We start from the raw sequence: 24,940 nt of genomic DNA, 5'->3' as shown, positions 1-24,940 counted from the left end.
CAAATCCTTAGACCCATATTTTGAAATCAAGATACCTTTCTTAGCAGTCCCCAGAATCAAATGTCTCTCTCCAGTCTAAAAAGAAAACATAATAATATACACAATTCTCTGTGTACATTCCATCTTTACGTGGCTTAATTTTATTATCTTTACTACCAGACTGGACTTGAAAAAATTCTCCCCATCCTTCAATTCACCCTCTTGTCTTTTACTACTTCCGTGCTGGCCAGTCTTCTGGAGAGTGTCCCTCAGAGTGTCCATAGTTCCCAATCTCAGCGGTGCCTCCTGTGGCACCTGCACCACCCAGAACCGCTATCAGGCAAGGGTCCGGCGAGTGAAAAACACATAGACATCTTCACTTCACCCTCACTGTTCCTGAGGATCTCTCAGGGATCCCTAGTTCCTGATCTTGCTGGGACCTCCACCTGTACCTCTCTGCCTGTACACCATGGGATGGTTTGCAAGTTGGGCAAGGGGCTGGAGATTGAAACACATGCACACAGAGAAAGAGACACGGGTCATCCTTGAAACAAGAATGCCATTTTTATTTTGTTCCTGGGCAGCTTATATAGGGCTCTCCTTGACTAATGGCCACACCCTAGCTCTCAGGATTTTTCAGCTGCAAGTTCACCAGAAACCACTCCCCTGCCATCAGGAACTCATGATAGTCTCATGCTCAGAGCAGTTGCAAGTATAGGAAAACAAGATGTTTACTCTGGCAGGCAAGGGGTCACAGAAAATTCAGGGCCTGAGGATCTGCAGTCCCCAACAACATATCAATCCCAGTTATTTCTCCCACCCTCCATCCCCCCATCCCAACACCCATCCATGTAAGGCCTCCCTTGGGGAGTCACCAAATCTGGCATACCAATTTGAGGCAGGACCAAACCCTTTCCCCCCTGCATCAAAGTTAAGCAAGGTATCCCACCATAGGGAATGGGCCCCCAAAAGCCAGTACATGCACAAGGAATAAGGCCTGGTCCTATTGCCAGGGGGCCCCACAAACAGATCAAGCCACAGAATTGTCACCCATATTCAGAGGGCCTAGTTTGGTTCCATTCAGGTTCCCCACTGTCAGCCCAGAGTCCCTGAGTTCCCACTAGCTAGGGTCAGTTGTCTCTGGTTTTCCCCCATCATGATCTTGATCCCCACCTTGCTCAAATGATCCCTTCACCCTCTCTTCAACTGAACTCCAGGAGCCCAGCCCAGTTCTTGGTTGTGAATCTTTTAAAAAGATTTTTATGTTGTGCCTACTGACAGAGGCTCTATGGTGTACTGGCTGAGAGCTCGGCTCTAGAGCAGACTGCTAGGGTTTCTTTAATTTATGCTATGTGACCTGAGACATGTGACTTGCCTTTACCTCTTCCTCCATAGAAGAGGAATGAAATGACTTCAAAATGTGATGTGAGGATTAAGAACTGAAGACTGGCAAAACGTTTAGACCAGGGCCTGTTGCATAATGTGAACTTGACAATTGCTAGTTACTACTGTGAAATGCCTATATTATAAGTCCCTTCCTTGTGGTCTTAATTTTATTCATACATTATTGCTGTGGTGTGTGTGTGTGCATGCAGGTGTGCATGTACATGTTTCTCTGTGTGTGCGCACATGCAGTGTGCATGTCTCTGTGTATGTGTACATGCTAGTGTGCATGTTGATGTCTCTGTGTGTGTGCACCACAGGTGTGCATGTACATGTCTCTGTGAGTGTGCACATGCAGGTGTGCATGTCTGTGTATGTGTACATGCTGGTGTGTATGTTGATGTCTCTGTGTGTGTTCACCACAGGTGTGCATGTTTCTGTGTGTGTGCACATGCAGGTGTGCATGTGCATGTCTCTGTGTGTGTGTGTACATGCTGGTGTGCATGTGCATGTTTCTGTGTGTGTACACACAGGTGTGCATGTGCATGTCTCTGTTCATGTGCAGGTGTGCATGTTTCTCTCTGTGTGTGCGTACATGCAGGTATGCATGTGGATGCCTGTGTGTATATGGAGATCCAGAGGTTGATGTCTGGTGTCTTCCTCAATCACCCTCCACTTTGTTTATTGAGTTTGGTAAACTCCAATCCTGGAGTTCACAAATTTGTCTAGGCTGGCCAGCTGGTAAGCCTTGGAATCCCCAGCACTGGGATTGCAGGTATGCATTACTGTGCCCAGCTTTTTCATGTGCATTCTGGGGGAATTAAACTCAGATCCTAATGCTCACATGGTCAGCACTTTACCAGCTGAGCAGCTACTCAGCCCAATTTTATTTTATAATTACAGGTACATTTTTGAAATTGTACTATTTACTTTATGTTTGTGGTGCCAGGGATCAAACCCAGGACTCTATGCACGCTAGGCAAGTAAGGCACAACTAAGCTCCCATCTCTAGCCCGAGTCATCATCTGTCATTAGGCATGGTCCTTAGAAAATCTGCAAAAGGGCTTTGCCTGGGGGTGCAGTCCTGTAATCCAACCATTGAGGAAGCTGAGGCAGGCAGTCTGCAAGTTCAAGGTCAGTCTCAGAAACTTAGTGAAAGCCTGTCTTAAAAATATTAAGTAAGGAGCCTTAGTGCCTAAGAGCACTGGCTGCACTTTCAGAGAACACCTCTTCGATTCCTAGCATAGAACAGTGCTCATGTCCGTCTGTAACTCCAGTCCCAGGGGCTCTGACACCCTCCTCTGACCTTGGAAGGCATCAGACACAAATGTGGAACACATGCAGGCAAATACTCACACACATAAAATAAATCTAAAAAGCATTGTTTGTTTTAAGTAGCTAAAGATAAAGCTGGAGTTATTGTTGACTGAGGTTTCTCTCCCACCAGGTCCCACAGCCATTTAGTCCCAAATAAACACACAGAGGCCTACATTAATTAGAAACTGATTGGCCTATTAGCTCAGGCTTCATATAACTTATATTAGCCCATAGTACTTGTCTGTGTGTGCCACATGGCTTGGTACCTTTTTTGGCAAGGCAATCACATCTTGCTTGCTCTGTGTCCTACTTCCTCTGTGTCTGGGTGACAGGTTACAGCTCAGTAATAATACCTAATAAAAAGAAAAGTCTGCAACAGACTTTTATTTTATATTGTTGTATATTGATATCCATATATGTATATAGATATGGATATAGAAATGCAAGTGCATATCTTCATAATACACATGAACTGACTTTTTAAAAGAAAACTTAAGTATTTCTTTGGAGATAAGTTAATTCTTATTAGGACATCTTGGTATTGGTCATCCATATATTTTTGTTTTATTTGGTCTCTTCTGTCTTTCTCCCCCCTCCTCCAGCCTTACATATGCCAGTCAAGTGTTCTACCCTTCATCCTTCAAAAATTTGTATTTCTTTTTCTTTTTAAAATTGTTTTTATTGAGCTATATATTTTTTCTCCGCTCCCCTCCCTTCCTCTCCCCTCTCCTTCTACCCTTTCCCATGATCCCCATGCTCCCGATTTAAAAACTTGTATTTATTTTTATGTATGAGTGTGTCGCCTGCATGTATATCTGTGACCACATGTGTTCCAGGTACCTGCAGTGGTCAGAAGAAGCATCCGATCCCCTGGAACTGGAGTCATGGGTGGCTGCGAGCCTCCAGAAAGGTGTGGGGAATGAGGCTGGGTCCTTTGCAAGAGCGGTGGGTGCTCTTAACTGCTGAGCCACTTGCCAGCCTCTGATTAAGGCATTTTTAGGCAAAACAAAACAAACAACAGCAACAACAACAACAAAAAACCCAAAGCAAAACTTACTATATTTTCAAAGATAAAATAATAGTACTGTGGTATTCAGCATATGAAAGATTGCACTGATTAAGGTGGCCTAAAAATCATCCACATCTAGTTAACGTGCCATTGACCTGTTTCCACACTGTTTTGAGTATATGGAAGTATACAAGTATATGGAAGACCTGAGACTTGGACTTCATTTCTGGTTTCTTTTTTCTTTGTTTTTTGTTTGTTTTTTGAGACAGAGTTTCTCTGTGTATCAGCCCTGGCTGTCTTGAAACTTTCTTTGGAGACCAGGCTGGCCTTGAACTCACAATGATTCGCTTGCCTCTGTCTCCCAAGTGCTGGGATTACAGGCATCTGCCATCACCACCTGGGTTATAATTCTTTCCATTATCCAGTTTGCCTAGCTGGTTTCTCATGTTAAGTGCAATAGTCGGAAGAGAGGTAATTCAGCAATTTTCAAGTTTAATCTGTGCAATTGTTTTCGATAGCACAGTCTTTATTTCTCCAACGCCATGTTCTCAGTACACAGCCCGGGTCATATAAATAGGGGGTTAGCTGGAAAGAGTTTATGAGTGTAAAATTAGTAACCCTTTAATGATGGGTCATTAAAATGCCTTTTCCCTGAGATCTTTAACTAAACAAACGTTAAGGGCTTTAAGAAAATATAAAGACTTTGAACCTGTGTTACTCATCATCCTATCACTATAACAAATACCAGATGGGCCAAGGGTGTAGCTCAGTGGCAGGTGTCTGGCCCTTGAGGGGCATTGGCTTCCATCTCCGCCACCAAAAACCAAGCCAAAACAAAACCAATCAACTAACCAACCAACCAAAAAACAAACAAAAAAAAACCCCAAAACAAAACAAAAACCCCAAAACACCATGCAAATAACAAACAGGCCAAGGGAAAGTAAAGCCCCCAAACCATGAAGAGATAAACAGTTCTACTACAGAATCTATAAAAACAGAAGGCTCACAGTTGTTTATCTCACTGTCCGCTCTGGCCTTGAGTTAAGAAGAAGCATTGTGTTAAATTAAAACCACTAGCCTCGAATAGGAAGAAGAGGCCTGAATTCCGTATTTTTCTTCAAGATTTTACCTCCCAGACCTAAAGCATGTTCGTTAGGTCCCACCTCTCTAAGGTTCCACTCCTCTCTGTGATATCACACTAGGGACCACGGCTTTAAAACAGTACCTTCACCATTCAGACTATAGCAGAACCCAGGCCTTAGTAATTCAAATATCTGTCAAAGCTTTTTCTCTTTAAGATTTATTCTTTATTTTACTTTTTTGTGCTTTGGTGTTTTTGTCTGCATGCATGTCTGTGTGAGGGTACCAGATCCCTTGGAATTGGAGTTACAATCATGGCCTACCATTTAGGTGCTGGAATTTGAACCCAGGTCATCGGAAGAGTGCTCTTAACCACTAAGCCATCTCTCTAGCCCCCTGACAAAACTTTCTGAAATAGAGTTGTTGAGTGACTAACACCTGCTGGCAATAGACTAGTTTATTGAAAATACACTTACGGACAAAATGCAGGAAGAGACTGGCCGCTGTCAGTTCTTCAGCTAGAAAAATGTGATAAGCAGAAAGTAACAGCCAGCTATGTTGGAGGAGAGTCTGATCCTCCAGATCAGTAAATAGAACTGTGATGTTTACAGGGATAAGGTTGAAATATTCTGTTTACTTTTTTTATTTTTTAAAAAGTTATGTTATATGGGTGCTTTGCTTCCATGTACGTCTGTGTACTACATGCATTCAGTACCTACAGAGGCCAGATGAGGGTGTCAGACTCCCCAGGACTGGAGTTACAGATGGTTGTGGGCCATCATGTGGGTCCTGGGCATTGAACCCTAGTTCTGCAGAAGAGCAGTCCACACTCTTAACCAATGAGCTATCTCATCTCTCCAGTCCCTGAAGCATTCTTAAGGGATGGAAGGTTTGATTTTTAATTGCTCTTTCCAGGATCAAGAGCTTTTGTTTATTTTACATGGCATCTGGTAAGGGAGAAATGAAAATAATGCAGCCCAAACGAATGTGCCTTTGGCAATTCCACTGTCTACAAGCCACTGGATCTTCTGGGTGTGATTTTGCCAGCTCTCTATTAAAAAGCTATTCCCCCCGCCCTCAGGAATCTAGTCCAGATGGAAATAGCTTTTTACCAATGAACCAGCATCATTATAGAGTTTGGACAAGTAAGCAAGCTCCTTCACAGTATTGCTGCCAGCAAAACAAGTATTAAATAGTGGGCTTCGGTTTACTTCTTTACCCACTTAGCACTCCTTTATGGAACTGTAACCATGTATAAGTTACTGTGAGTTAATGTTGGTAGCACATGAGATGGTGGGAATGCCAAGAGCCTTGCTCTCAAGGAGCTTGTGCAGCTGGTAGGAAAAGGCATGCCTTGGTGTGGGTGTGTGTTGTGTGTGTGTGTGTTGTGTGTGTGTGTACATGCGTGTGTGTGTGTGGTCATGTGATCATGAGCACGCACATGCATGGAGAGGGCAAAGGACAACCTCAGGTGTTACTCCTCATGGATTATCCACTTCAATTATTATTATTATTATTGTTACTATTATTATTATTATATCAGCTCTTACAAGCCTAGAAATCGCCAAGTAGGCTAGGCTGGCTGGTTGGTTGACTGTTGCACCCCAGGATCCACTTATCTTCACCTTCTCAGCCTTGGGATTGCAAGTGTTTGCCACCACACCTGGTTTATCATTGTTATTATTATTATTGAAAAAAATCAAAACCAAACCAACCAACTCCAAACGGTACAAAACCTAAAACCAAAAACCCACCTGGATTCTGGAGCTCAAACTCAGCTCCTCACATCTCCTGAGCCGCAGCCCAGGTCCTTGCCTCTACTTCTCCTTGTGCTTTGATTGCTCCTGTGAAATTATCTTCTTTTGATTGAACAGAGGAAGAGGGGGAGGAAGAGGGAGCAGGAGAAAGGAAATAGCTAAGAAGGGGCATGGGGCAGGGGCAGTTGTGCTCTGGGTTGGCTTCTGTTTTCGCCTTGCAGGTCCCTGAATACAGCTCTTGTAGGAGGGGATGCCCTATGCTGTGGACAGTGGGTATGTCTCCATCTTTGGGAGAAGTTCCCTAATTCCCTTTCTTAGACATTGAGTTCATAGGTTCTTTTCTGGGTTTGTAACAGCAAGCGTAGTCATGTAGGCACAATGACGTTCTGAGGTTAGTCCCATAAGATTATAATGGAGTTGCAAACTTCCTATGGCCTAGTGACCTCGCAGCCGGTCATAGCATCACTGTGTGACCCATCACTCATGCGTCTGTGGTAATGGTGGTGTAAACAGACCACAGTGCTGCCCCTGGCCTAGAAGAACTACAGAAAGCATCACTTGAGTAAATAATGCTTGATGGTAAACGATTCTTACTGGCTTATCTATTTACTGCGGTGAATTTTTTATTCTAGAATGTGCTCCTTCTCCTTACGAAAAAAAGTTGACTGTAAGTCAGTTTGCTATATTATGTTGGCAGCACCCTCTTGTATCTTGTGTTTACTGTTCCTCCTGATTGCATCATTTTGTCTTGCTCTAGATTTAATCTTATATTTTGTTCATTTTGGTCCTAGGAGCAATAGGCCGTTCCCCGCCCCCCCCGTGTGTGTGTGTGTGTGTGTGTGTGTGTGTGTGTGTGTGTGTTATCCCACAGGCTGGGTGTGTAGTAAGCTATACCATCTAGGCCTGTGTAAGGACACTTAGCATGCCGATCATACAACCACTCCAGTGTCCCCCCCCCCCCCTTCTGCTCTTCTCAGCTTCAAGAGCCTTGAACTACCTGCCACTGAAAGCTGGGCAACAGCATCGAGATGCCAGGGATAGATGCGCTGTCTTCTGACCTCCTTGGGTCACCAGAGTGTTTGAAGGCAGAGCCTCTGGCCAGTCAGAACCAAAAGGGAGGCGATGGGGAAAGATTCTTTTTTTCTGAAAGCAGATTCACACCTCCCCCCCTCTCAAATTGGAACAGTCCTGGGAAAATGGGACAGGTGTCCCTAATCAAGAGACATGGCTGTTTACTCAACTCAGCCGAGCGGGCCTAAGGGAGAGGAAGTCTGGCTACAAAGAAAACTTAAATTATCCGATCTGGTAGTCCCTGCCAGCTGCAAACCGCAAGACCAAGGAACCCCTGCCGGCTCTGTCTCTAACAGGTGGATACCTGGAGCTGGTGGGGCAAGTCAAAGTTCGTTCTGGAGATCAGAGGCCTGAGGAAATTCTTTGTTTCTCTGCCTCTACTACCTACTAAGTAAGCCATCTGCGGGGTATGCCGATGGGGGAAGACGGTAAGGAAAGGCACCGGACGCTGCCTTTCCACAGGATCACTAGGTTTTGGCTACAGACGCAGAGCATCAGGAGTAAAACAAGAAAGAGCAAATCAGAAGGGTTCAAACACCAGCCAGCCCAGTCACTCCAGTCCCGGGCCAGGACAGCCATGGTCTCCCGCATCCACTTGGCCGCCAAATATCTCCAAGAGTTTTGCTTCTAAAGGGACCACCAGACTGTGATTGGCCTACCCTGGGAGTGCCTAATCCAGTACACTCCGAGGCTCCCTTTAGCGGTTCCGAAATTGACGTGAGGCCGATTTTGGTGCAATGCGAATTAGCTCCAGCAGCGGAGTCGGGAGGATACTGCCTAGCTCAGGGAGCTCTGGCTTGGGCAAAGCTGAGACCCGGAGTCAACGCCCGCCCACGGCTGGCTCCATCCACGCCGCCGCCCATTGCCTTGACAACCAGCCCCCACCCGCCCTCCTGCACAGCCGGCTGGGGCCACCAGCTCCTGGGCGTGCGAAAGCGCCCCGCCCTGGGCGCCCCGAATCTGTAAACCACGCATCCCCACCTAGCCGGGAGCTTCCGAGCGCCACGCGGAGGCGCCCCCTCCTGCCTGAAAAGGGAAAACCCGGGCGCCCCCAGCCTTGACTTCATAATAAAGCTCCCCGAAGGCTAGGGCTCCCCCGCGCGTTTCAGCGCCTTGCACCTGCCGGGTTCCCCTACCCGTTCTCGCTGGGGGACTCTAAGTGCGCGGACGGCCCAGGAGCGTGCGTGTCCCCGTGGTCAAGTGCAGCACCTTGGCGCCCAGGGAACGGCGCTCCTGCGGAGGGGAGCGGGACATCCCCGAAGGCCGCCTCGCGGGAGGCGTGGGGGGGGGGGGGAGGCTGCCGGGTGCACTGGGAGGGCGGGGAGCCCGCGGGAGGAGGCGGGCTGGGGGAGTGGGGCGGGCGGCGGGGAGGGAGCAGGAGCCAGGCAAGAAAGTAGCAGAAAGTGAGGCTGGCAGGCGGCGGCAGAGGCAGGAAGTCTGTGCCGAAGAGCAGCAGAAATTAGAGCCAGGGAGGGACCGCGGCAGCAGCAGCCAAGGCGAAAGAGGAAACTGCCTAAGAGGAAGCTCTGCGGCAGCCCGAGCCTCCGTGCGCTCCGCATCCTCCGGCTCTGCATCCCCGCGCCCGGCATCCCCTCTGCGCCCGCGCGGGGCTCCCGGCGCCCCCTCCCCAGCGTACCCCGGCTGCCCCAAAGCTCTAATCTGCCATGGCCCGGGAGAACGGCGAGAGCAGCTCCTCCTGGAAAAAGCAAGCGGAAGACATAAAGAAGATCTTCGAGTTCAAGGAGACCCTCGGAACGTAAGTGGGTGCTGGGGACCAGAGGGTGGAAGTGGCATCGGTGGCGGCAGCTTTGCATCGGTGGCTGCTGCTGCTGCCGCCGCCACCACCACCGCCGCGGCAGAAATTGACTGGTCGCTGTATCCTCATTGTTCCATGGTCCGTTCTTGCGGGGACCCTCCGTGAGTCCACCGCGTGGGTCTGCGCCCACGGGTGACACCTCTTCTGGGCGGGGGAGGGGAGCTCTGGGCGCGCAGAGAACAGCCCACGCGGGCAAGCGACTTTCCATTTCCCTTGCCACCACCGCCCTCCACCGATTTTCTCCCCACGCGTGACTGTGGGCTGAGTATGGTAAATCTCGTTGATCGCTGGCTGTGTGCGCTTACTCACCGTATGTATGGGCGCACTGGGTGGACGAAAGTGATCACGAGGAAATGAAGCTTTTGGTCCTGCCCTTACATCATATAATCCTATGGAATTGACATATGCACGTACTAGGCTTAGGCTAGACTTTGGATGGCCTCAGGATGGTGGGAGGAAAGAATTTCGCAGTATTCAGAGTGACATGTGGGCAGAGTCTTATCAGAGTATTTCACATAGGGTCAGCGGCCGCGCTGGGATGCATGTCCGGGTAGGAGGAGGGTTAGTGAGTCTTTTAGAGGCGGTTCTCTCCGCGGCTTTACGTAGTCTCATGCTTGATGGTTACATCTCAAGAAAGCAGAAATAATCAAAAGTGTGTGTCATCAGTGTTCTGAACATGTGCCTCTCGGCACAGCTGCAGTTCCCTTCCTGCGCATGGGTTGGTTTTGTTTTGTTTTGAAGCGCCTGGGATAGGTAAAAGGACCGTGAAAGGAAGAATTCAACGCTGACGGAGGAGTGTGAAGTTCAAGTTACTCCCCCACCCCAACTTGATCAGTTTCTGTTTTTGATCAGTATCTATCCGTACAGATACAGTCACACACGTGCTGCACAAAATGAGCGTTTTGCTGGGGTTTAGAGGAGGTGTTGATGATACCAAGAAAAAGAGGGGGGTGGGTGTTTCCCGGGCATATCTGTGTGACTGGGTGCTTTTCTTCCCTTCCCTTCTGTCGTTTCAGCCTTCTTATTTCTGCACTGGCTTTGCTTTTCCAGGACCTCGTTTTCAAATCCGCTCTAAGCCCAGAGTTCCACAGCTAAATACTGCTAATGATTTCTCTTCACCTCACCCCCACCCCCATCCCCACATACAGTGGGTCCCCCAGAGAGAAGTTATAGGGGGACATTCTCAACTGTGCTCCCAGATGCCTGGGACTGGCCTGTGCAGTGTGCTTAGCCTAGAACAGGGTCACCCTGCTGCTGCTGCTGCTGCTGCTGCTGCTGCTGCTGCTGCTGCTGCTGCTGCTGCTGAGATGCTGCACCAGGACAGGCATCTCTGTGCACTTTCTTTGTGTCTTTGTGGAGATAGAATGAAGGGCTGTTCATTTTCATTCATCGCTTTTCATTCAGTAAAGAGGGTTTAGCCTCTTAACTCTTCCAGTTAAGACGTCACTTCTGGTCCAAACTTTTCAAATTTGTCATTGAGGTTTGAGGCTGTGGCTCAGAGACGCACAAGTTAACAGGAAAACAGAAATGTACCTTTTGCTTGTCCATCAGGGACCCGGCCTATGGTTGCGGATGGGGGATTGGCGATTGAGGAATACCCTCCTGTGTGAGCATATCCCCTTACATGTCTTTTACCTGCCTACAGGAGCCGGTTTCCTGCAGCCTTCAGGCAGGTGGATCCAATCTCCCTTCACTGACTGTTCTCACGGGCAAAGCTGGAGCCCCATGCCTGCACCTCTGCAGTGGAGCCCCATGCCTGCACCTCTGCAGTGGGCAGGCTGCTGAGAGGAAGCAGGCTTTGAGCAGATTGTATGGTGTGGCATGCTGTTTGGGTTCACCGGAGTGGCTTCCACTTCTGGGAAGGACAGAGTTTTGACTTCATGGTGACCTGAGCTCAGGCAGAACAGCTTCGTGGACTTAAGCTCTGCCCAGTAAGCTGGCTCTTTCCTAAGGTCCCTTCTGTTTGAAAATAATTCTTTGCAGAGAAACTCTCTGGTGTAATGCTGACAGGGTACCTAGGATGGTACCAGAAATACAATGATCAAATTTTTTTTAAAAAAATGAATGACATGATAGTATTGACAATTATGGTGGCATTCTTAAAAGTATATTAAGCACTAGGCTTTTATTCTAAGTTTCTTGTGTGAATTAATCCATTTCAACTCACACACTAAATTCATGACGTAATTATTTAGTGCTACCCATAGTTTTCAGACGAGGGAACTGAGGCATGAGAGACACTGTGAACTCACAAGCTAGCGGCTAAGTGATGGAGATGATACTCAGAGCGAGGTGGAAGAGGTGCATGTGTGTGCATGTGTGTTCAAGTGCATGTGTGTGCATGTGAGGTCAACATTGGATGTCCTTCCGTTGCTCTCTGCCTTACCGTTTGAAGCAGGGTCTTACACTGAACCTGTGGCTTGTCCATTTGGTTAGAGTGGCTGCCAATGAGCTTCAGAGATCCAACTGTACTGGGATTACAGTTGTGGGAGGCCATGGCCAGCTTTTATGTGGGTGATGGGAATGTAAATGCTGTGTGGCAGGCTCTTTCCTTACTGAGACACCTTTCTATTTCCAGAACAATTCTCCATGATCCTCAATGCCATTCAGCTACTTTATAGCCTAAAAATGTCAATTTAACCAGAGAGTAGGGAATGTAGTTGAGTGGTAGGGTGTTTACCTACCGTGTGTGAGGCCAGGTTACATCCCAGGACTACAAATAGTTATGAAGGACGTTAGTATATGGAAAGCCAATTTTAATAAGGATGCACATAAGAGACTATTATGAATAACCTCCTATCTAAATATGCAAGTATTTCTAAGTTCTTGGATTATACCATTGTACCATCTCCCTGAATTTACTAGAAGTTGTCTCAAGTTGAGGATGTATGGCTCACCCTGGGCCAAGTCTAGTGAACTTAACCTGAGTCTTACCGTAGATTTACTTTCTGTCCCTTTGGTGTGGGTTTTAAATCTGAACTTTTCTCTTGTTTATAATAAAGTCTAGCAGAAGTCAGAGGCGTAGACAACAATAATTTAATAATTAGAGTCGACACTCAAAGATCTGCATAGCTCTAGTCACACTGTTCCCTACGCCTTCACCAAACATCTTCAAGCTCCTAAAACAGGAAAGCCCTGCGAGGGACTGGTCACAATGTTTTTGAAATAAAACATTGTAAACAAACAAACAAACAAACAAGCAAAACAAACCCCGAGGAGAGTTCAGTAGCCAGGCTTTGTAATCTTGTATTTGGCAGCCTAATCTGGTGTCTCTTCTAAGAGTCTAGAAGGTCTAATGTTAGAAGCAGAGGGTCAAGGCGTTATGTCAGTGTGCTTAGAGGGACCTTGCTGACTAGGAGGCCCAGTGATGATGATGACTGAATTGGGAGGCTTGAAGAGGAGGCTGAGGGAGAGGAGAGGGCAATCGCCTGGTGTGGCTCTGTGTAATGCACCTTCAAGTCAGGCCCCAGGAAATATTCAACCCTTATGCTTCACGTTAGTCTCCTGCAAAGGGGGTTCCAGAACCTAACCGTATCTCTGAGTGAGGTGGGGAGACTTAATTACTGTTTATTAATCAACAACATGTTTTCAGATCCTTGGCACACAGTGAGAGCAAATAAATGTTGTGTAACAGCAAATTAGGAATGGTAAACATTTCTGTTGGCGCATTTGCTAGGCTGTTAGAGCCTTCTCTGCTGGAGGAGTGTGTGTGTGTGTGTGTGTGTGTGTGTGTATCTATGTGCAGATGCATGAATACGTGTCCATCACATGTAGGTGTGTAGGCCAGAGAACAATCTTGGCTGGTTTTCCTCAGGCCACAACCACCTTTTTTTTTTTTTTCTGAGACAGGGTCTCCCACAGGGTCTCCCACTGGCTTGGGACTTGCTAAGTAGGCTAGGTTGGTTGGGCAGCAAGTCCTAGGAACCAGCCTGTGGCCGGCTTTTGCTTTTCTAGCTGGCTTTCAGGTGCATGCTACCATGCCTAGCATTTTATTTTTTATTATTTTTAAAATTTTAAAAATGTGGATTCTGGGGATTGAACTCAGGGATTCATGTTTGCAAAACAAACACTTTATTGTCTGAGCTATCTCCCCAGCCATGGAGATATCCTTAAACACCTTCTGAAAAAACAAACTTGGTGTCCACCATTCAGAGAAGGATGTTTTCAAATGCCCTGACAACTTGATGTTTTGTGGTTCACTTGTGTCTAGAAAGCATTTCTAATTGTTGTTCCTTGGGGTTTGCCTTGTACGACTAGGTGCGCCTATTTGGAGGGACAGTGTAGTGTGTGTGTGTGTGTGTGTGTGTGTGTGTGTGTGTGTGTATTCATGCAGATGAGTGGGCACATGTGTTTGCATGCATGTGGAGGCTAGACGTTGGATATAGCTTTGGACCCTGGTTTTTGAGACCAGGTCTTTTCATTGGCCTGGAGTTCACCTATTCACTAGGTTAGCTGGCCAGGGAGCCCAGATAGCTGCTTGTCTCTACTTCCCCAGTGCTGGGTTATGAGCACCACAATGGCCTGCATTATACATGGATGCTGGGGATCACACTCAGGTCCTCCTGCCTGTACAGCCAGCGCTGTAACCAACAAAGAAGTCTCCCCAGCCCCATGGAGGGACATTTTTATGACCATTCAAGCAGAGGATGAAACAGTCCAGGCCAGCTGCTTACTCTAAAGTAAGTGGGTCTTTTTTTTTTTATTATCTACGTGCCTGCTGGTGGCTGCTTTAGGAGGAGAATAAATGGGTATTTCTGTGGGGCTGGAACTGTCTTTCCCACCTGGCTCACCCTTATACGGCTGAAATTGCTCAATAATTACACCTGTTGAGGACAAAAGTGATTGATTTGTCTGCAACCTTAGATGGGAAATAGATTTGCCTTTTCTTTTGGTGGGGGAGGGGTGTCCATGTGTATAAAGAATGCAAAACCACCTGGGGTAGTTTGCATCTTTGCACTTCTGGTTATGCAGCGGATTCGGAGATCAGTCAGATTTTTAGCCTCTGTGAAGAGCATTTGAAAGATTAGAAGGAGGAGGAGGGAGGTGAGGTCTGGCTGTCTCTGGGAGGCTAACCCAGCTGCAGCATTTGCTGTTAGTTTGGATTTCTCCATTCTCCTGTTTGGAGGCATGATAAATATTCAGTTTATCCATCTAAGATTATCCCTGGAATACCTGCTATGTTCTAGGCAAATTGAGAAGAGATGGAGACGTTAAGCTGTGGTGGTTCCAGTCCAGCTAAGGCTGGAAGGGAAGTGAGAGGGAGTGGAGGGCTATAGAAGTGATGGATGGTCTGGAGTCACTTTAGCTTTTGCTCCAGATTGGAGGGCCTTGAGTAGAGGGGTGAGACGTGGCTTTACTGAGTGCCAGGCTCAAGGGCAAATGCGGGGAGACCAGCTAGGAACCTCCTCCTGTGCCCTATGCGAGAGGACACAGTGCTGCAGAATGGGGAAGTAGCCATGGGTTACACACTCTGCTGCTCTTCCGCATGCGTGTACTGGGATCTGGGCCCTGGAATTGTGGGCTAGAGCTTTTCCTCAGAAGAACTAATAAGGGCTGGGTCTCAGGTCGCAATTTCTGGCTTAAGTTTGTCGACTGAGTGCACAGTAATTATGCTTGGTTGATGTCAGATGGACACCCGTGCACTCTCGGGGAGGACGGTAGGGGTTAACTTGTTGAGGTTTCCTTTGGCCGGGTCTCCATAAATCCCTCTAATCTTTCCTTTCCCCGGATAAATCCCCTCAAATCCTCTCCAGTCTCTCTCCTCCCTCCTTCCTCCCTCTCCCCTCTCCAAAGGCTTAGGTGGCAGATCAGTAGGGAATTGCCATGCTATTGGTCAACTTGCCCAAGGGTGTCAGGCTCCTGGTCCTCATGCCCGAGTTCTTACATCTACAATTTCACAGGGATCAGCAGGGAACCCAAAGCCCATTGGATTCATATTCCTTTAATTAATGAAGGAATTTCTAATAGGCGACTAACACAAGCCTGGTGTCATAGCTGGCCGGGTTTCTTCTCTGACTCAATATGGCCAACCCAGTGCTTATGTAGATAAAGCTGGAGGACACGGGGACTCTGGGAGAGATGCCAGCTTATTTTTTTTTTCCCTTGGTCCATGTTGGTTATGCCCTTTTGACTTTTTGTGGTGCCACAGAGCACTTCTCTTGGCCAGCTTTTGATTAGATTCTATTAGACTTTTAAAAGAAGGTTTATTATACCATGTAGACGCGATGTATACAAAGTTCATCGTTTAACTCTAATCACACCAAGAATGACCTCCAAACGCATGCCGCAGGTCAAGTTCATTCTGTGGCAGGCCACACTGATTCCATGACCTCAGCCATCAGTTCGATGCTACGAGGCTGTGTGTTTCATCGGGACTGAAATAAATGAAGGCACTTCCCTCTGCCCCTCATGTGTGTGTCTGTCCACCTAGACTAAGAGACAGAGCTTCTCACTGTTAGAACTCACTTAGTAAGCTAGGCTGGGCTGGCCAGTGAGTCCAGGGACCTGGCTGAGTTCTGCTTCCTCAGCATGGGGATTACAAGTGCATGCTACCACACCTGGTATTTTAATGTGGGTTCTGGGAACCCAGCTCAGATCTAGCACTTTACCAGCTGGGCTACCTCTTCAGCCTGACAGATTCTGTTCTTGGTTGACACGGAATCCTGGGGACTAGCGTTTAGTTTATTTGCTGAGCCTGGGTAGGAGAGGCAATAAAAATGGAATAAAGAGTTCACATCAGCACAGCTGTTGGCAGCTCTGTGGGTCAAGGTGGAGATAGACGTTGCCACCTTCTGGATTGTTTAGGGGTTCAATGGCATCTAGACTGGTACTGCTTCCAACAGCTGGGCTGGCTCCCTAAGGTCCACCCAGGCTAGGACCAGCGGAGAAGAGTACACTAGTGCCTGTTGGATAACAATTTTTGGATGCCCTTGTTGTAGATATGTAGGATGTAGAATGTGTATTTAACCTTTCAGAAAGTTAATTTAAGCAACCGCAGACAAGCTCTCGTTCAGCTGGGCCAGAACACCCATTGTTCTTCAAGGAACATTGAGCAGCTGTGAACCTGGTTTAGAGGTTACCTGGGAGGGAGTGCCAGGTTTTGGCAGGCTCCACTGCTTCCTAGCCCTGTGGTTTTTGGTCTTCTGAGCCCGATGGCTTCCTCTATAAAACCAGGTACTAAGAGGACCTAACGTGAAGGTAGCCATGGAGAGGAAATGCCGAGCACATGGGACCCACCAAGGACAGATCGTGAGTTCAGGTACCGTACGTAAATGCTAGCTGTCTCATTAGTCCCTGCTCCGCAGATGCTGCTTGCACAGATTTAGAGCCTGCACTGGGCCATTCACAGTTGTTGCCAGCAGGAGGTGATTAAACCAGATGATAGTGCTTGCATTAACCAAAAGACTCAGCCTGAAAGCATTCTCCAGGCCAGCTCATGAACTGGAGTGACCTAGTTTGCTACATCCTTTCCTCTGGCTGGCTCACCAGATTTGCCTCTCTGCCTCTCTTCCTGTTTCCTGGGCTGAGTTTGAAAACCCAGTCTACATCAGCTGGTGGTAGAGGCTTCTTCTCAAAGATGGCCACCTGTCGTTGTGTTGCCGTGGTTCTTCTCCAGCATCAGCATGCTGTTCCTTTAGAGCAGTTGTTGGCTTCCGCCTTGTTTCTTACTGCAAGTAACATATATGTGCATGTCACACTGACATGAACACTCTTTTTTTTTAAATTTTTGCAATGCTGTGAATGGAACCCAAGGTCTTGTGCATGTTTGTCAACTCCTTTACCACTGAGCTGTACCCCCAACTCTGAGAATAGTATTTTAATTTGATGACTGAAATCACATAGAATGTCATTTCATTACAAAGTTGTGTAGTTTACGATCTTTGGAGGCTGGGGAGATTGCTCAGTTGGGAGTACCTTAGCTTGGTCCCCTGAACCCACTGAAAGTGTCTGGGTGTGAATGCATGTGTACTTAATTCCTGTACTGGGGAGGCAGGGACAGGTGCATTTCTGGGGCATTCTGGTGTGCCACCCTAGCTTACTCGATGATTTCCAGGCCTTTGAGAGGCCCTGTCCCCAAAAACAAGGTAGGTAACACTTAAGGAATGACACCTGAGGGTGTCTTTTGGCCTCAACACATGCTCATACATGTTCACATCTACCCAATACACATGTGCACCTGCACACACACAAACATTCATGTGCAGGCATGCCCAGTATCTTAGCTCCTTCTCCTGCTGATGTGGAAAAATATCCCGGTAAAAGCAGCTCAACAGAGAAAGGGTTCGCTTCACCCTTCAGTTCCACGGTGAAGTCAGTTATGGCAAGGGAGTCAAAAGCACCCTGGAAGCAGCTGGTCAATCACATCCACAAGCAGGAAGCAGGGAACAACCATTTATGAAGCCCAGGGAATGGTGCCGCTCACAGTAGGCAAGTCTTCCCACCCCAATTAGTGCAGTCAAGACAGTCCCCAGAGGCAAGCTGATTTTAGATCCTGTCAAGTTGGCAGTTAATGCTGACATCACACACAGGCACAGAGTCTCTGGCCTTGCACATGACAGGCACGTGTTCTTCCACTGAGCTAGTCTCCAGGTCGTTGTATAGTTTAAAATATCTACACGCTGCATTTGTCTTAGTGTGTTTTGCGGTAGCACGGTACACTTACCACATAAGCACAGGAAACAATTTGTTATGAACTGTCCTTGTTGGGGTTTTGAGACGGGAAGAGGGAAAAGATGCCAAAAGTTCCAAATTTCTCAAGTCGCAGGCTCCAATGTGTTGCCCCTGTTGTTGCCACCCCTTTTTGTGGTCGGTGTCTTGTGTCATGACCTGCAGGGGACTCAGCTGTTCACACGCCTGCCTGTTGAGCACACCTCAGACCGCTGGAACCAGTTTCGCAGTGATTTGGATCTAGTGTTATAGATGGAATCCCGAAAGCATCATATTAAATAAGAGTTTGGGCAGCCCCGAGAGAGGAAGTTACTGGTTAGTGAGTCCCTTAGTATAGACCACATTGACAGGCACAAAACACCAAGGACTATGATTCTTGCTTGTGAATCTGTTTCACCGTAAGCTTTCACGGTTGTATTCTGAGGCATATTTCCTCTAGGGAGTGAAAGCTTACGTGGTAATTCGGGTCCTGCCAGACCTAAGATAGCCCCAGAGTCCGTGAGATGAACACAAGGAACTTAGGGCTTTGGCTTTAAAGCTCTGGCTTTATGTGGCCCTTTTGGCCCCTTGTACAGCTAGGACGTAATAACAAGACCTCACATTTATTTGCTGATCTTTTTGTCTCAGCCTTTGTGGTTACACGTGTAACTTTGAACTAAACCGTTGCAGCCATTTCTAACTGTATAGCCCACATTTAGAACATTCACGTTGGGCTCGCGTTGGGCAACCACCACCGCCATCCATCTCTACAAGTTCTTACACCTCCCAAACTGAAACTCTGTGCTCATTAACCAATGCCTTCCTCTTCCTCTTCCCCAGGCCCCTGCCAATCATCATTCCACTTTCTGTCTCTCTGGTTTTTACTTCTTTAAAATGCGTTATTTAAGTGGTCTCATGACCTTGTGTTTGTTTAAGCCCATTTTATCTAGAATGTCTTCAAGTTTGCCTGTGGTGTCACAGGCACTGCGATTCTCAAACTTGTAAAGTGTTCTTATTTCACTGTATGAGTATACGGCATTTTTTGCTTTTTCCTTCATCATGAGATCTGTACTGTTTCTGCTTCTTGGCAACTGTGAATAATGCTTCTGTCAACCTGGATATGCAAATCTCTCTTCAAGATTGTGTTTTCAATTCTTTTGGGCACATAGACAGAGCTGCCAGTGCTGATCATATGATAGGTCCATGCATCACACCCACACAGGCACAGACACACACACTCACACACACACTCACACACACACACACAGTCACATACACACTTCAGAGGGGAGGTTGGCCAAGAATAACCTTGAACTCTGGGTTCCCTTTCTTTCATCTCTCAAGTGCTAGTATTACAGGTGTGAACCACCGTGCCTAGGTTCCATGCTTCATTTTAGTTAGTTTTTTTTTTTCCAGTGCTGGGGATTGAACATAGGGTCTCATGAGAGATACTAGATAAGCACTATACTTAATTTTAATTAAACTATTTTTTTTAGTGTGTGTTGCATGGATGGAACACACACATGTGCACACATACTCACTCATACATGTGCCCAAAGAGGCTGCAGTGGAATGTTGGGTGTCTTCCTGTCACTCTGTTTTATTGCTGCGAGACAGGATTTCTTACTGAACAGGAAATTCACTGTTGTTTTTGACTAGTCTGGCTAGCCCGTGAGCTCTCTGGATCTGCCGTTCTCTGTCCCCAAGTGCTGAGGTTATAAGCATGCCAAGTCAAGGCTGGCTTTTCATGTGAATGCTGGGGATTCAAACTCAGGTCCTCATTTTTGCAGAGTAAGCATTCTCATTTGCTGAGCCATCTCCCCACACCCCGCGATTCTGTTTCCAGGTACTGCCGTTTCACAGTGTGCAAAGTAGTTTTTACAGCCCCAATTCCTTCTAAGTCTTTAAATAACTTCATAGTCAATGAACTATAGTTTTTAGAGATAAGAAAACCGAAGGTCAGAGGGGTTAAATGACTCAAGTTAGAATGCTATTGAGTGGAGATGAGACTTCTGGCTCCTGATTCTGAGTTTTCCTCCCTATCCCATGATGCTAGCAAAGCTCCTTGCCGGTGCTGGTAACACAGAGGCGGTGTTGACTATGAAGAAGGGGACCAAGTCAGTACCCTTTGCTGAATACTTATGGTGGGACAGCATAGTGTGTGGGAAGCTGCTGGTAGGGAGGGATCGCTGATGTTAGCCCTTGCCGAGACACTCCCAGCTGGGCCTCTTCCATGCTACTCATGGCTTGATAACCCTACTGCAAAACTCCTGAGCAGAGTTCTCCTTAGACAAATACCAGCGGGTCGTGGAAGACAAGAATGGACCTTACTGTCTAGCTCTGTTAGTCAGGCACTAGAATCTTGATCTCACCCCGTGTGGCTTGATTACCTTGATACACGTGAATTGTTTTATAAGTCTCTGATGAGCTAAGCCAGGTATGAGGCAGAGCATACAGGGAGGCCTGTGTCACCCAGAAGGCGTTACTATAAAGATTATAGGTTGTGAATGAGCCTTTCCCAGGTATGTTATCAATATGCCTACCTTTGGAAAGGTAGTTATCAGATTTTGGGCAGGTCTTCCATGGAAATTGGTCATATAGTGACCTTGAATCTGCCCCCAGATTCTGAGGGCAGATATACTAAGAATCTGGTTTCTTAGTATATACCATCTGGCCCTACCTAGGTGGTTATTATTATTATTATTATTAATTATTGCTTCCAGTCTCAGCTTTTAAGTGATTGACACATTGAGAGAAACCTTTAAAAAGAATTTATAAAAACCAATTATCTAGTGAGAGAATTTGAGAAACATGGAAGGGTAGTCTTTGGTCCATTTTCTGTAGCTGTAACAGGAAACTATAGGCTAGGTAGTTTATGAAGAAAAGGAGTTTATTTGGCTCAAAATTCTGGAACTCCAAGAACATGCATGGCTCATGTATTTACTTGGCATCTGGTGGGTTTTATTTGCAGGCAGGAGACCTTCCAGAAAGCCAACAAGTAGTGCAGGTCATCCTATGTACAGAGGGGTTGTTTGCTTTAGAAAGCCACTGCTGAAATTATGAACGACCCACTCCCACGATCTTACTCAATCCTGATGACTTCCCACAGGCCCCACCTCCAAATGCTGTTAGTGGATGGCTTTGTGCAGTTTCTGCGTGTGCGTTCTGGGGACACACCTACACAGCAGGTATAAAGAAGTGACCTCATGGTTGGATGAACCGTGGGCACTCAGTTCCTCCAGGGGATGGATGCCCCCGAAGTGAATGAAGGTAGCTTCTCGGTTGTCCTAGGGCAGTAACTATTTACTGATTGGTGATATTATGGCTACTTTGTTATTCTACCAGCAGGGGTGGTTGGGCCACTATGCACAGGCTTGGTATTGGCCCTGGATGCGGAAGTGGCAGTCTGGGTTGGATGCCACGGATGACTGGCTGTGTGAAGGGTATCAGTGCCTGGTGCTAGCTTGGTGGTTGTGATGATAGCATTCCTTGACTTACTGTCATGGTCACCTCTTCCGCCCTCATCATCACTTCTAAACATGTCCCCAGACACAGCAGTGTGATGGAACCTGGTGCCAAGATGAGATCCCGCTTAACTGGCTTGTGGAGAGCTAATAATACACCTGAGAAAATAGAGATAAACAATAGTCATAGCCAAGTGTGGCTGACTGTCCCTGATAAGGCAAGATGTAGGAATGTGGTTTCTCAGGCGCTTCATGACAGGTGACACAAAATAGATACCTCTTCGCACACAGCCCTCTCTCCTGACAAAGTGCACATACCTCATACCTTTAAGCAAATTCCTTAGCTACATTTATCCCCCTCTGAGATAGGGTTTCATGTAGCTCAGGGTACTCTCATATTTGCTATATAGTCACAGCTAATTCTCAACTTCTGATCTTCCTGTGTCTGCCTTCTAAGTGCTGGGATCACAGGCATGGACCACAATTGATTTATGTGGCACTGAAGATTGAAGCCAAGGTCTCGTGCATGCTAGACAGGCACTATATCCCCAATCTCTATATTTTGGATTTTAGATGCCTACTAAGCATGTGTTAAAGACTTGTTTCTATCTGGATCCTGTTGGAAGGTGCTGGAACTTCCAAGAACTGGGCCCCCATGAGGTTTTTGGGAGTGGATGATGGACTCCAGGTTCTATATCTCTTTCTCTCTTGAGTCCTGGTCACCAGGTGAGCATCTGCTCCCCCACATCCCCACCCTCGTCTGCCCTATGATGTGCTGTTTTAGATCAGGTCCAAAAGCAATGATGCTATCAACCCAGCACTGCCCACACTGTGAGCCCAAGGAGACCCCTTCTCTCGGTCTCTGGTGTGCGGTACAGTGACAGAAGGTGACTGATACATTCCCTTGAGAAGATTTTCAGAATCCCATCTTGCAATTAGATGATGGTGACTGTCTAATCACACGGAGAGCAGGTGACCCAGCAGGCCATGAAACCAGGAGCTTCGAGATTAAGTGACTTGGTCCAAAGTCTCAGGTTGAAGCCTGACAATATCCAGGCCACTGGCTTTTGGGCTGAGATTTTTCCTGCTATGTCACCCGGGTGTAGACTGTGAATGCTGGGAAGCACCGGCCCCAGCTCTAGTGCAGTCACAGTTCCTAGAAGACAAGCTGCTTTGTGGACTTCTTGCCTTCCTTGGTCATTGTTTTCCCACGCTTGTGGCCTTGTGATTCAGTTTGCAGGTGTGAATTGTTCTGAGGACTTGATGGGCTGCTGAGAAACGCAGTAAATGCAGTAACTTTAGCTCCCTCAGCCCGGCTTCCTCCCACTGTGCTGCACTGTGGAGCCCAGGCCGTGTGTCCCCAAGCCAGTGAGGCAGTCAGAGCCGTGGGCAGGGTGTATCAGGTCCCTCTACTCCTGTGCTGAGGTGGGTAAACATGTCCCCGTGCCCTCAGGGAGCAGGTCTCACCTAAGGATAGAACCTAGCTCAGACAGAATACCAGCGTGCATAGTAAAGCTTGAAGGCTTGTTGGGGAAATGAGCGGCGAGTGGAAGAACAGCAGCATTGCCTTTGGTTCCGTCAATGGCATTCCAGTACAGCGGTGCCACTTAGAGTTACGAGGCCTTGACTGACTTAGAGCAACCAAATTGCTTTTTACGTTAATTTTTACATTTTTTTGTCTTAAAATTTTTATTACATTTATTTGTGAGTGGGGGTACTACACAGATTATTAGAAATGGGTTAGATCAATATGTGAGAGTTAGCCAATAAGAGGCTACAGATAATGGGCCAGGCAGTGTTTAAATGAATACAGTTTCCGTGTAATTATTTCGGGTGTAAGCTAGCTGGGATCTGGGCGGCAGGAACGCAGCCTGCCGCTCCTTCTACAGGGGGGCACATAGATGTCACTGTGTGGAGGTCAGAGGATAACTTTCAGGAACTGCTTCCTTCCTTCCATGCTGTGGGTCGCAGGGATCCAACTCATCCTAGGCTTGGCAGTGGGCACCTTTACCCTCTGAGCCGTTTTGCTGCCCTCTACTCCTCTGCCTTTTTTTTTTTTGTCTCTTGTAGCTCAGGGTAACCTTATATTCAATTTGTGACTCAAGGTGACCTTGAATTCTCGATCCTCCTCTATCTCACAAAAACTGGGTTTAGAGGCATGTACCACCATGTCCAGCTGAAGATAGCGGTTTATCTTTCCAGTTTCTGGTGAGGCTCTTATCATTAACAGTTTTTGAAGGCTGTAGGCATGCTCCATATTATGGGTGCAAAATGAAGGGCATGGCAGGTTTTAAGCAGGTGGATGTCAGACTTCATCGTGGGATTGCTTTCAGTGGAGAGACTTCCGGTACCCTCAGAAATACTGGTAGAAATTCATTCCTGGGAGGTGCACCATATTTTTAAGACTAAGAATGTAAGCATTAAAGATCTATTGGTTATTTTTTTTTGTTATTGCCATAAAATACCCTACAGAAGCAACTTAGTGGAGGAAGGGTTGTTTTAGCTTATAGTCTATCATGATGGGGAAGCCATGGCGGTAGATACATAAGGTGGTCAGCGGTCAGGAGGCAGAGGTGGGGGACGGGGAAGAGGAGTGCTGGGGGAGGGGGGAGAGGAGTGCTGGCTCGTGCCCAGCTCTTGTTTTCCTTTTCTTGCAGTCCAAGTCTCCAGGCTATGGAGTGGTGCCACAAACAGTAGGGGTGTGTCTTCCCAGCTCACTTAGCCCAGTCTGAAAACAATCTCTCGCAGGCATGCCTAGAGGTTGTTGCTAGTTGACTCTCCATCCTATTGAGTTGACAATCAACATTAATCATCACAGTAGCCTTTTAGAGATCTTCGTAAAAGAGTTTGTTTTGTTGGAATGAGCTGAGAGAAAGACTGAGAAAGAGATACTGAGATAGCGTAAGGGGCCGGACTGGAATAAAGGGACGAGGGCCATGTGTATTATGACAAAGAGAAAGCTGGGTAGTCATGATGGAAGCATGCAATCGCTCATTCCCTTGTCAGTTTTGAATACCCCTTGGATGAGCAATGCTGGGAGAATCTTGCATGTTATCTCTTTGGCCTGTGATGACTATACTCTGTCATCATATTGGCCTATGAAGAAGTCACATGAATAATATGTTGAGTCCCCATTGAGATCATCAGTCTTATGATTGCCCTTGGTTGCTCAGATAGTTTAGGTGAAAGAAAGGCCACAATGATTCTCTGGTCCCTTCCCTTGAGTTCTGTGGCTACATAGAACATCCTCTGATCTATACCACCTATGTCCGTTCAATTTTAACTCATCCTGGCCAAGATCAGTTGTCATGTATGTGTTTGTTCATATGTGTTGTGTGTGATCTTTGTAGAGACCAAAGATCAATTCTGTTGTTGTTCCTTAGAAACTGTCCACCTAGGTAATTATTTTTGTTGTTTG

The 24,940-nt window shown here is 47.0% G+C and overlaps 1 protein-coding gene across 3 annotated transcripts in view; it reads left to right on the top strand.

The window, feature by feature from the left end:
* The first annotated feature begins 8,968 nt into the window (after positions 1 to 8,968).
* The window catches only part of Camk1d (calcium/calmodulin dependent protein kinase ID), a 407,618-nt gene continuing 391,646 nt past the window's right edge, over positions 8,969 to 24,940 (top strand). For 2 of the 3 annotated variants that reach the window (XM_087896387.1, XM_087896388.1), the window contains exon 1: positions 8,969 to 9,352. In XM_087896387.1, the coding sequence (XP_087752513.1) occupies positions 9,261 to 9,352 (92 nt within the window). In that variant the 5' untranslated portion in view covers positions 8,969 to 9,260. The remainder of the gene's footprint in view (positions 9,353 to 24,940) is intronic. The other variant, XM_087896386.1, reaches the window with a different exon arrangement.

The sequence above is a fragment of the Myodes glareolus genome, chromosome 14 (assembly GCF_982192425.1).
Source record: "Myodes glareolus chromosome 14, mMyoGla1.1, whole genome shotgun sequence".
Lineage (NCBI taxonomy): Eukaryota > Metazoa > Chordata > Mammalia > Rodentia > Cricetidae > Myodes > Myodes glareolus.
The sequence above is the reverse complement of the archived record's forward strand: the minus strand, read 5'-3'. Positions and strand labels throughout refer to the sequence as shown.